A 12425-nucleotide genomic window follows, 5' to 3' on the forward strand; every position below is an offset into this window, starting at 1 on the left:
TAGATTTGTTAATTCTAATTTCTCTACAGAAAACTCACAGATTCTGGTGTAGTCATTTGAAGTGAATTTTCTTGAATATAAAAAAATTAGTTCCTTTTTTTGTTATGCTCTGGAAATTTTGCTTAAGCTGTTTCTAAGGTTACAGGCACAATTGATTATTTCCTTCGGCATATGTGCTTTTTGCACAGTTTTGGAAAATATGCCCCATGGAGCACATTCTGGTTCGTCTGGAAACTGATTCTCGACCCGTGTCTCGGCGCCTGGTGAACCTCATCTTTAATTCTTTCCTGCCTGTGAATCAGCCAGAGGAGGTCTGGTGCGAGCGCTGTGTCACCCTGCTGCAGATGAACCACGCCGCTGCCAGGAGGTTTTATCAGTATGCCCACGAACAGACTGCCTGCACCAACATAGGTAGGGAGCACTGCTGTTTCTCAGTTCTTGTATGTTTTCCCCCAAAAGCATAATACAACTTACAGAGTTCAATATTTGTCATTTTAGTAGGCTTTATACTTTAATGCATTTCTTAATGATTTCCCTTAAAATAGTATTTTTAACTAATTGGGATTATAATTTCACTATCAGATAGTTACCTTTGTAGAAGAAACACATCCATTAATTTTCGTTTATGTTAAACATTTCAGCAAAGCTGATTCATGTTATTCGCCATTGCTTAAATGCCTGTATCCAGAGGGCAGTGAGAGAGCCTGCGGAGGAGGAGGAGGAGGAGGAGGAGGAGGAGGAAGAAGAGGAAGAGGACAGAAGGGAGAAGGAGAACCTGAGCGTGAGTAGAGCAGGGCCAGGCCGGGCAAACACTGCATCAGTGCCACCACTCCTGTGGGCTGTTACGTTAGGAATATTTCTGTTTTTTCTTTTTTCCTTTAGTATTGTTAATTAAACAAGTTATTTTGGAAGGTCATAAATAATGTTTTTGAAAGAATTGCTATGTATCCTTTGTAGTTCATTTTAGAGCTCAGGTAGGACTTAATACAGAAGAAAAATTCTTAACAATCACATCTTGTCCCAGATTTTCTTTGCCCTAAATGTCTCTGTGTGTTTCAGTTCAACCCTGGGTGTAGTATGGCTGGATTGGATTCTAGGTACTCCCATATTTTTCAAAGTATAATTTATTAAAGGGACAATTTCTTCAGAATCCAAAGTAACCAATTAATTATATTAGAAGAAAATAATGTTTAAGACTTAGACACACTTGTTACTTATAAGCATTATCTTAAGCTTCTAAACTCTGGTGCTTTTGGACATCTAAAGTAAGATTTTGGGGTCAGCTATATTAAAAAACTGGACTTTAAAAGAAAATCACAGAACACAGTTTGCCCTGTGCTGAGGCACAGTGCTGGTATGCTCCCCTGACGGCTTGTCCTGAGCCAAGTGCTTCTCGGTCTGACCCCGTGGTGTCCTGCCTAGCAAAGGGCAGCAGACGGCTCACCCAGTCTCTGCTTATGCCCCATGGTGCCTTCTCCTCCATCTCCTGCCACACCCTGATGGGGCACCAGCCCAGCCCCTCCGTCAGTTTTGCTGGGTTGATATTGTTCAGAAGGAACTTACCAAAAACATACGAGAAATTGATGTGGAATAGAGAGACGAGTTCAGCGAGAGGGAGGGCCACTTCCGTCTTCACGGCCATTGGACGGGCCACCTCCCTGGGCTCACTGCACCGTCACTGCCAGTGTTCAGAGCTTCAGAGCTGGTTCTGCTCTTGGGTTTGGTAGAGTTTGAGTTTCTTCTCTTTAGGGCTTTTCCCTCAATATACATTAGTTGTATAACAGGCCTCCACAGCAGGGATTGTTGGCAGGTCTGGCCATGTGTCTGTGCTGATGAGTGGGCATGTCTGCTTACTGGCATGCAGCCACTATGCACTTGTGTGTGTGGCTTGCAGTGTTGACAGTGTGGGACTGCTGGCTCTGGGTAGAAGAGGAATTTGTTAGAGTGCGTTTGTGGTTTCAAATGGACATTCAGGTACGCTGCCGACATATGTTTGGGAAAATGTAAGTCGGTCTGTCTATTTATTTATTTATTTATTTATTTTTGAGACAGAGTTTCGCTCTTGTTACCCAGGCTGGAGTGCAATGGTGCGATCTCGGCTCACCACAACCTCCGCCTCCTGGGTTCAGGCAATTCTCCTGCCTCAGGCTCCTTAGTAGCTGGGATTACAGGCATGTGCCACCGTGCCCAGCTCATTTTTTGTATTTTTTTAGTAGAGACGGGGTTTCACCATGTTGACAAGGATGGTCTTGATCTCTTGACCTCGTGATCCACCTGCCTCGGCCTCCCAAAGTGCTGGGATTACAGGCTTGAGCCACCGCGCCCGGCCAGGTCTATTTATTTTAAAACAAACTAAAGCCCATTATCTAGTGGTGGTCAATCATAGTCAGTCATTATTCCAGCCTCTCAGGCTGTGTTCTGCCTGCCTGTAGGGTGGAGTTGGCCAACCAGACTGTGTCCTTGCTGTGGCCTGATAGGCTGGGTTTTGGCGGCTGAGTTTCAGTAGCAGTCACCTTGGAGGAAAGTAGGCTTTACCATTCCCTTTCCCCTGCCTGGAGATTTCTGGTGAAAAGTGATGTCTTTCAATAAAGCAGAAGATACAGCGAAAGAAAAGACATGTTTTTAAATGGGGTGTTATGTTCCTATATGGAGACAATAATTCATATGATTTTGTTTTTAGGGTTTTCTTCATATAAACTGTTTCTTTAAAGGATATAGGGTTAGCTTGGAATTTATAACCTGGGTGAGCATTTAAAAATAAATTTACCTCCCTAGGAGATTCTAACGTAGAGAATAAAAGACATGAAAATAAGACTGATAATCTTTACATTTTTGCTTGAGAGCTGTAGTTCCTAGATGCTATCTTTTAATAGTTGTTGTGATTAGATTCTTTCACAATAAAATTATTTTTGTTTTAGGTTCTGGACAAAACACTGTCAGTAAATGATGTTGCATGCATGGCAGGTTTACTAGAAATCATTGTGATCCTCTGGAAAAGTATTCACAGAAGTTTGGAAAACAATAAAGAGGCCAAAGTTTACACCATTAACAAGTTTGCCTGTGTGCTTCCAGAGTATCTAAAAGTATTTAAGGTAAGTCTTGAACTATACTTGTAAGCAAGGTATATTAAGGTTATGTTTGTTTAGAATTTAGCAAAAGTTCTCAAACATGTTTACCTCCCTGGATCTGTTTTCTCACCTGTAAAATGAGAGGATTGGACTAGTGCTTACCTTGCAATAGTTAATTTCTCTCACTCCTCTTGAGGGTGGAGACCTCATGTCTCTTTCTGCTTACATATCCTCAGCACCCAGAGAAATGTCTCCGGTAAGAACTTGATTCTTCTGTCTCCAATGGTCAGCAACAGCATTTCAGAATCAAATTTGATTTGCAGGGGTTCGAGAAAGAATTTTGTGAACATGAAGGGATGGTAGTACCCAAGTTTTGTGGGCAGTTTTACTTAGGCACCTGAAGGCACCCAGTAAGCAAATATGTCCATGAAGTATATAAGTTGTGTGTGTTATTGGGGCAAACAGTTGTGTATGTTTCTTTTTTAAAAAAAGATTATTTATTTATTTATTTTTTGAGATGGAGTCTCGCTCTGTTGCCCAGGCTGGAGTGCAGTGGCACGATCTCAGCTCATTGCAACCTCCACCTTCTGGGTTCAAGCAGTTCTCCTGCCTCAGCCTCCCGAGTAGCTGGTACTACAGGCCCACGCTGCCAGGCCTGGCTAAGTTTTTATGTTTTAGTAGAGACAGAACTTTGGAACACCCAGCTTTTCTAACCCTGTTTGCATGCCTGTCAAGACTCTGAGCCTCATTCTGCTTTCTGACGTGAAAGCATGGCCTGTCCATGAAAGCAAATCATCTCAGTTGTCAAGTTGTATTAGTCTGTTTTCATGCTGCTGATAAAAGACATACCTCAGACTGGGTAATTTTTTTTTTTTTTTTTTGAGACGGAGTATCGCTCTTGTTACCCAGGCTGGAGTGCAATGGCGCGATGTCGGCTCACCGCAACCTCCGCCTCCCGGGTTCAGGCAATTCTCCTGCCTCAGCCTCCTGAGTCGCTGGGATTACAGGCACGCACCACCATGCCCAGCTAATTTTTTGTATTTTTAGTAGAGACGGGGTTTCACCATGTTGACCAGGATGGTCTCGATCTCTTGACCTCGTGATCCACCCGCCTCGGCCTCCCAAAGTACTGGGATTACAGGCTTGAGCCACCGCGCCCGGCCTCAGACTGGGTAATTTTTAAAGAAAAAGAGGTTTAATGGACTCACAGTTCCATATGGCTGGGGAGGCCTCACAATCATTTTGGAAGGCAGAAGGCATGTTTTACATGGTGGCAGGCAGAGAGAAAAATGAGAGCCAAGCAAAAAGGGCTCTGATAAAACTATCAGATCTTGTGAGTCTTATTCACTACCAGAAGAACAATATGGGAGAAACCACCCCCATGATTTAGTTATCTACCACCGGGTCCCTCCTGTAACATGTGGGAATTATGGGAGCTACAATTAAAGATGAGATTTGGGTGGGGACACAGCCAAACCATAATTTACCAGTAAATGGAAAAGCTCATTAGCTGGGCATGGTGGCTCACGCCTGTAATCCCAGCACTTTGGGAGGCCAAAGCAGGAGTATTGCTTCAGGCTGGGATTTAGAGAACAGCCTGGGCAACATAGCAAGACCTCATCTCTACAAAAAATTTTAAAAATTAGCTGGGCCTGGTGGCATATACCTGTGGCCCCAGCTATGTGGGAGGCTGAGGCAGGATTGCTTGAGCCCACAGTTTGAGACTGCAGTAAACTGTGATCATACCACTGTACTCACTCCAGCCCTGGCAACAGACTGAGACCCTGCCTCTTTAAGAAAAAAAGGAAGAAAGCTGAAATAATGACCTAGGGCTGAGAAACCAGCATTATTTCAGAATATGAACAGAAGCCCATATAGGACACCAAGTGGGTTGGCAGGCAGGGCAGCTGTGGCCTTGGGGTCTTGGAAACCCTCAGAGTGTCTTGGATTCAGTTAATTCTGAGTATGTCTGGTAAGAGGCCTCTCCACCACTAGGGAACATTGCCTCCTTCTCTAAGTAAAGAGATGATGGCTGAGCCACACAGATGGAATTGGCCATCATTATCAGTCTACTCGTAACATTAAGGAAATATTTTATCACCTGTTGTTAGTTGGGGGTAAGGGTGGGATCACTGTGAATGCAAATTAATTACTAATCAAATTTTGATTTTGGTCTGCTTCTGTTTCATGTATATTTTCAGGGAAATTCCTATTTTTAGGATCCACCATGTCCTCATTCTCCCAGCCAAGAATATCTCTTATTGAGTGTTCTTGATGAAGGCTGAACGGACCCCTATTTACCTATTGTTTTAATAATAATAATAATAATATAGCTGCAATTTACTAAGCAGTTAGGACACTGTAGGTACTGTACAGGGGTTCTGTGTGGTGCAGTTCACTTAGTTCCTCCAACAGCCCCATGATTTGTTTTGCAGAGGAAGAAACTGACTCTGAGAGCTTAACTGTTCTCCTCTGTGCTGTCGGCTGTTGGACTGTAGAATCTGACTGGGTCTAGATTTGGCTCAGTAGCCTCAAAGCTTACATTTTGTTTTTTTTTTTTTTTTGAGACGGAGTCTTGCTCTTATCACCCAGGCTGGAGTGCAGTGGCACAGTCTTGGCTCACTGCAACCTCTGCCTCCTGGCTCAGGCGATTCTCCTGCCTCAGCCTCATAAAGTAGCTGGATTATAGGCATGAGCCACCAATGTTGGCCAGACTGGTCCTGAACTTCTAACCTCAGGTGATCCTCCTGCCTCAGCCTCCCTCAGTGTTGGGATTACAGGTGTGAGCCAGTGTGCCTGGCCCTGTATTTTTTTGTTGTTGTTGTTAGATGTAATTTGCCCTGTTGCCCAGGCTGGAGTGAATGCTTACTGTAGCCTCTAACTCTTGGCCTCATGCTGTCATCCTACGTTAGCCTCCCAAAGGGTTGGGATTACAAGCATGAGCCACCACGCCCTGCTGCATTTTCCATTGAACTATATTGTCTTCCTAAAGAATTCTGATTTTGTTTTATAACATTTTCTCTGAATAGTTTCTTTCTCTTGAGATTTATGTTCAGGATACCAAGTGTATAGAGTTAATTTTTTTTCCTTTTATCAGTGTTGTTTTTTAAAGTAGATTTAACTCATGACAGCGTATGATTTTGTTTATTCTGCTTACTGGCATATTCCCAGGGTCTAGATTGGTACTGGGTATACAGCAGGTGCTTAATAAATATTTGCAAAATAGTAAAATGTTATGTAGAATTTCCGTAACACTTATCAAGTAATTTTCTTTGCCTCTCAAACATGAGGCTGGTTTAAGTGTTTCCTTTGAACATGGAAAGGACTACCATGATTCTTCTTGAGCAATTTTGATAGTAAGTTATTAGTAATTTATGTTGAGAGACTTTCAGAATTTATAGTGTTTACAAACTCTGTTTTGTTTTTCTTTTTATGCTCTTAGGATGATCGCTGCAAGATCCCTTTATTCATGCTAATGTCCTTTATGCCGGCTTCTGCTGTCCCTCCATTCAGGTATTTGCTCTCTTTTTCAGTACAGTAGTAAAGCAGGAATCCTGTCCATTGTTGTATTGAATTATTAATTCATGTCAGCAGACCATAGCATTTAGCTTTCAGCTTACTGTGGCTTCTTCCTTCTGCCCTTCCCTCTCCCTATGGTAGGGAGAATATCAGGATGTGATTTTTAATGGGCCCTAAGTTGGTACATGATAAAAGAAGAGACTGCATGGAACTGAAACTGTGACTCCACTTAAATCTGGGGTTATTCTTAGCACTTGGTGTGGCAGGTTCTGGAGCACAAGGCCACCGTTGGTCACATGTGGCTCTGAGCACCTGGGCTGTGGCTATCTGAGCTGAGTTGTGCTCTGAGTACAAAATACACATGGAGTCAGCCTTCATGCAAAAAGAAGAATGTGAAATATTGATTACATGTTAAAATGATATTTTGGATAGATTTGATTAAATAAGATTATGTTATTGAAATTAGTTTTACCTGTTTCTCTTTGTGTTTTAAAATGTGATACTAGAAAGATTTTAATTACATTTGTGGCTTAGCTTTTTGTATCTCACATAATATTTTTTATTAGAGCTCTACAGTGTTGGTGATTATCTCAGTAAAAATTATTTTTATTCATATTTATGGAAGAAAAAATACTTTGATGTTAAACAAAAATCGTTCTTCAAGGGTAGGAACTCTTGCTCTAGAATCTGACAGATGGCACAGAAACAGAAAGATGAGGGCTTTGTGTGGCTGTAGGCCCTGCTCCTTCAGCCTCCAGAGCTGGTCCCAGGTCTTGTGGTGGGATGCAGCTGTGCAGCCATTGTGGGAAGCTGTATTTATTCCTGCATTGGAGAGCATGGAATTGCTAATATAATAACAAGGGATTATGCGCCCTCAAGTTTTAGCTTCTTGATTTTCTTTATCTTTTGAGAAAGTGGGGGAGTTTCTCTTGAAATACTTGATCTGATTTTCCATCTGACATTTTCAGCTGTGGTGTGGTTGCCACTCTGAGAAGCCAGGAGGAGGGCGCTGTGGACAAGAGCTACTGCACTTTGTTGGATTGCCTCTGCTCCTGGGGGCAAGTGGGCCACATTCTGGAGCTTGTTGACAACTGGCTGCCCACAGAGCATGCCCAAGCCAAGGTAGGTTCACATCATGTTTCTCTAAAATTGGGTGAGTGAGGATAACTGTGTATTAGAAATTATATGCTTTTCTAGGGACATGTCTTTTCATTATCAATTTCTCTCTCTTTCTTCTTTAAGAGCAACACAGCTTCTAAACGTAGGGTCCAGATCCATGACACACGCCCTGTCAAACCTGAATTGGCATTGGTCTACATTGAGTATCTGCTGACTCATCCAAAGAATCGCGAGTGCCTGCTGTCTGCTCCTCGGAAGAAACTTAACCATCTTTTGAAAGCCCTTGAAACATCAAAGGTAACTGTGCCCTGACAGTTGAGTGGTTTCCTACGATAGCGGGGGGTGGTAAATCAAGATGTGAAGCTATCATATTTACAGTGCTATACAAGCGTTCTGGCTGGAACACACTTGAGAGTGATCATGTCACCTCATTGAGTTGGTACAAGGCACGGAGCCTGGCCGGGACAAGGTTGGGAGTCAAGTCCCAGTTGATAATTGTCCAGAACTCTTGCATTTCTGTTGCACCTGCTAGGGTGCTAGGACTTGGGAGGATGGCCCGAGTTTCTCAGAACATGTCCTTTGTAGGAGACGTGTCACACATCCTTTCACATGAACACTCATTCTCTGCAGTCCTTGGCAGTTTTTTCTGGTAATGTTTGGAGAGCATTTCTTGGGAATCCAGTGTGCTCCCAGCTGTCCCACAGAGGCTGTCATCTCTTGCTGTCCTCCAGGTGCCAGACCTCTGAACACCCTGTTATGCTGCCCTCAAGTGTGGCTGTACCAGAAGCAAAGTGTCAGCAGAGCAGAGCCAGGCAGATGGGGAGGATGGGGCCTGGTTATGAGGCATGGAGGGGACAGATGGTGCTGCGTGCAGGGCAGGGGCTGTGGATGGTGACATGAGCCTGCTTACCTGGCTGTACATTTTCCCATGCCACCCAGCAGCTCACGTCCAGGTGCAGAGTCAGCAGAGACTGGGCTTCCCCAGAGTGGTTCCAGCCTGCCTTCCCATTGTTCTTGACATACAGGGTGTGGTGGTGCCTTGTCAGTCAACATGTGGTCCTTGGGTTTTTTCCATTACAGGCGGATCTGGAGTCACTTCTGCAGCTACCAGGTGGGAAGCCTCGTGGCTTCAGTGAAGCGGCTGCTCTGCGAGCCTTTGGTCTCCACTGTCGCCTGAGCATCCATCTTCAGCACAAGGTGCGCCTGTTCCTGGCCCTTTGTTAGGATGATGCACAACGCTCTTTTTGTTACTGATTTATCTTCTTGTTTTTGGACAGTTCTGCTCAGAGGGAAAACTGTATTTGTCCATTTTGGAAGACACTGGCTTTTGGTTAGAAAGCAAAATTTTATCTTTTATTCAAGATCAAGAAGAAGACTATCTGAAGCGTCATAGAGTCATTTATCAGCAAATTATTCAGGTTAGAGGTTTTAAGACACAGAAACAATTCTCTTTACCAAGTTTGTTTTGTTTCAGGATTTCATTTTCTACTTTAGAGTGGTAATTTTAGACATTAATGTTACTCTTCTTAAAAACATACAGTGACATGTATCTAACTCTCTAGAGTTTATCTTTTCGCAAAGCATAAACTGCATAATTTTAGTGTAATTGTACATATTACATATAACAGATGTTCGGTTCTGGTTGTGGAATTACATAAAATATGTCTCTGGATTTCCTATGAAAACAATAAGAATTAATGTATCTTTATGAAAATTCCTTTATAAAACATCTTTGTAAAATCTGCTCTATAAGATAACTAGCACGTGGCTAGGAGAAACTTTGTGAGGCTGGATTTATTCCTTTTTTTAAATGACTTTTGGGGCTGGGCGTGGTGGCTCACGCCTGTCATCCCAGCACCTTGGGAGGCTCGAGGTGGATGGATCACAAGGTCAGGAGATCGAGATCATCCTGGCTAACACGGTGAAACCCCACCTCTACTAAAAATACAGAAATTAGCCGGGTGTGGTGGCATGCACCTATAATCTCAGCTACTCAGGAGGCTCAGGCAGGAGAATCGCTTGAACCTGGGAGGTGAAGGTTGCAGTGAGCCAAGATGGTGCCACTGCACTCCAGCCTGGGTGACAGAGCGAGACTCTGTCTCAAAAAAATAATAATAATAAAATAGAATAAATAGCTTTTGTTGCTAAGTTGTGTCTGTTTCTTACAGACCTACCTGACTGTGTGTAAAGATGTTGTTATGGTAGGCCTTGGTGACCATCAGTTTCAGATGCAACTTTTACAGCGGAGCCTCGGGATCCTGCAAACAGGTACAATAAGGGGTGTTTTAGGGCAATGAATACTCAGAGCCAGTCCTTCCCTCCCTCCCTCCTTTACTGTGTAACTCAGAACTTTCACTTTTAAGTGACTGATTATAATGCAACCTAGTATATACCAAAACAAGGGTTTGTTGGGTGATGCAGCCAGGAAATTCAAAGGTGTTTCTGTGTCAGACACGATTATATCCAGAGTTTGTGACAGGGTTCTCCTTGTGGTCAGCTGCATTGCCAGGCTGACTTTCCCTGTAGGTTGGGCCAGTGGCCATTTCCTGGCATCTGTGTGGGAAACCATCACCTTTTGGCTCTGCTCTGGGCACCTGCTCCTGTGGGTGGGGGTGTGAGTCAGAAATTGTCAGGTGATACCCCACAAAGACCGAAGGAAAGGGTTAGTGTAGGGTAACCCATGGCAACAGTGAGTGAGAGGACAGCCTTGGAGTCCCATCAGATGATGATGGGAAAGGGTGTGGGGCCAACCCAGGGGGAGTGCACCTGGGGCATTCCATATCTCCTTGGCCTTCTGATCACAGTCTGGTAAAGAAGAGTGCTGCTGAGCTGGGCCCCTCGCTCCTAGCCCATATTCCCTAACCCCTAATGGCCAGCCTCCCACCCCACTGCTTCTGTGGTGTAGCCGACTGCTGCGTAAACTTGTTTCTGGTTGGTTTTTAAATCAGTATCTGTAAAAGCTTCAACATTTGATGTTGACATTTCTTTTCTTTTTCTTTCTTTTTTTTTTTTTTGAGATGAGGTCTCGCTCTGTCACCCAAGCTGGAGTCAGTGGCACCATCTTGGCTCACTGCAACCTCCGCCTCCCAGGTTCAAGCAATTCTCCTGCTTCAGCCTCCCGAGTAGCTGGGATTACAGGCACCCACCACCACGCCCGGCTAAATTTTGTATTTTTGGTAGAAACATGGTTTCACCATATTGGCCAGGCTGGTCTTGAACTCCTGACCTCATGATCTGCCCACCTCGGCCTCCCAAAGTGCTGGGATTACAGGCATGAGCCACCGCGCCTGGCCTGATGTTGACATTTCTTTAAGTCTAGTTATTTGCTAGAAGAGATTGAAAATGATAACATTTAGTAAATTCAACATGAAGTTTTAAAAATTAGATAAGTTTGTAGTCCAGTTTCTAGTGGATCCATCTGTAGTCTCTTTCACATAGCCTTAAATATCTTCATGGCAGACTCCAGAGGGGTCTGTGTGTGTGGTCACCCCCAGTGTATTTCTCTTCATGACATTGCAACTGAAGTAGCTGCTAGTACAACACTGGAGCCAGGATACTGGGCAGTGTCTTAGTTAATCTTTAATTATAAGCAAAATTGTCTGTCATTTGTTTAACAGATCTAAAATTTAAGTTTAAATATTAAATAGACCAATATTATTTGCTTTAGCTTTCTTAACTCCTGACCTCAAGTGATCAGCCCGCCTTGGCCTTTCAAAGTGCTGGGATTACAGGCATGAGCCACTAGCCTGTTTAATCTTTATAATTCACTTCTATTGTGAAATCAGCATTTTATACTTAAGCTTGATGATTGAAACAGTCAAAATTATTTATTTTTTAAACTTCACTTATTATTTAGGAATTAGTTTTCCATAAGGACCAAATCTACCTTTATTACTTATAAAATTTACTTTTCGGAGGAGCTAATTGTAACTAGAATTCTAGATTTCCAGTGTAGCCGTTTCATTATATAGGTATATCTGTTCTCTAAAAATGGAAGAGAGCTGGCAGCACTGTTCTCTAATTGAAGTATTGAAGGAGCCACACTGCCGAACTTCTGTATATTCACACGTGCAATGAACACAGTTTTTAGTTTAGTGACTGAGTCCTATACACTATTACTGTTACTGAAGGTAACAGTTTTATACTTAAATTGAACAAATATCGCATTTATTTATTTATTTACTTTGGTTAGAATTTAGGTTAACCTGATCAACCTGGCTTTTGGTATTGGCTCACCAAATACCAAAGAATAATAATTCCTTATATGTTGCCATCATATACATGTGTTAAGTGAGAAATGTGTAATGATTTCAACAAACTTGTGTGATTGGCAAACTGATGTATTCCAATTTTCTTTCCAGTGAAAGGATTTTTTTACGTTTCGTTACTTCTTGACATTCTGAAAGAGATAACTGGAAATTCCTTGATTCAGAAAACAGATTCAGATGAAGAAGTAGCAGTGCTGTTGGACACAGTCCAGAAAGTATTTCAGAAAATGTTGGAATGTATCGCACGGAGCTTCAAGAAGCAACCGGAAGAAGGCCTGCGGGTACTCAGGTCTCCCCAGGACGGGTTTGCTAGATGGGCTTTTCAGGGCTGGGTACACCCATGCAGATGCATGAGTCCTGGCTGTGCTGTTAGGTAGGCAGTCCCTGGTGGTGAGGTACGCTGAGAGAGATGGAGCCCGGTGTGGGAGTCCCCCGTGGGGAGGTGCACTGA

The 12425-nt window shown here is 43.2% G+C and overlaps 1 protein-coding gene and 1 long non-coding RNA gene across 6 annotated transcripts in view; both read left to right on the forward strand.

Annotated features, from left to right (window-relative positions):
• Window positions 1-12425, forward strand: part of NCAPG2 (non-SMC condensin II complex subunit G2) — an 86447-nt gene that overhangs the window by 45509 nt on the left and 28513 nt on the right. For all 5 annotated transcript variants that reach the window (XM_032244871.1, XM_032244870.1, XM_032244874.1 and 2 more), the window contains 10 exons: window positions 189-411; window positions 642-781; window positions 2919-3092; window positions 6511-6581; window positions 7556-7709; window positions 7830-8003; window positions 8787-8903; window positions 8984-9124; window positions 9875-9974; window positions 12068-12255. In XM_032244871.1, the coding sequence (XP_032100762.1) occupies window positions 189-411; window positions 642-781; window positions 2919-3092; window positions 6511-6581; window positions 7556-7709; window positions 7830-8003; window positions 8787-8903; window positions 8984-9124; window positions 9875-9974; window positions 12068-12255 (1482 nt within the window). The remainder of the gene's footprint in view (window positions 1-188; window positions 412-641; window positions 782-2918; window positions 3093-6510; window positions 6582-7555; window positions 7710-7829; window positions 8004-8786; window positions 8904-8983; window positions 9125-9874; window positions 9975-12067; window positions 12256-12425) is intronic.
• Window positions 12263-12425, forward strand: part of LOC116527768 — a 1797-nt gene continuing 1634 nt past the window's right edge. Inside the window, exon 1 of the long non-coding RNA XR_004258724.1 lies at window positions 12263-12416. This is a non-coding gene — a long non-coding RNA (uncharacterized LOC116527768). The remainder of the gene's footprint in view (window positions 12417-12425) is intronic.

The sequence above is a fragment of the Sapajus apella genome, unplaced genomic scaffold (genome assembly GCF_009761245.1).
Source record: "Sapajus apella isolate SASKATOON/1434 unplaced genomic scaffold, GSC_monkey_1.0 scaffold56, whole genome shotgun sequence".
NCBI classification, from domain to species: domain Eukaryota; kingdom Metazoa; phylum Chordata; class Mammalia; order Primates; family Cebidae; genus Sapajus; species Sapajus apella.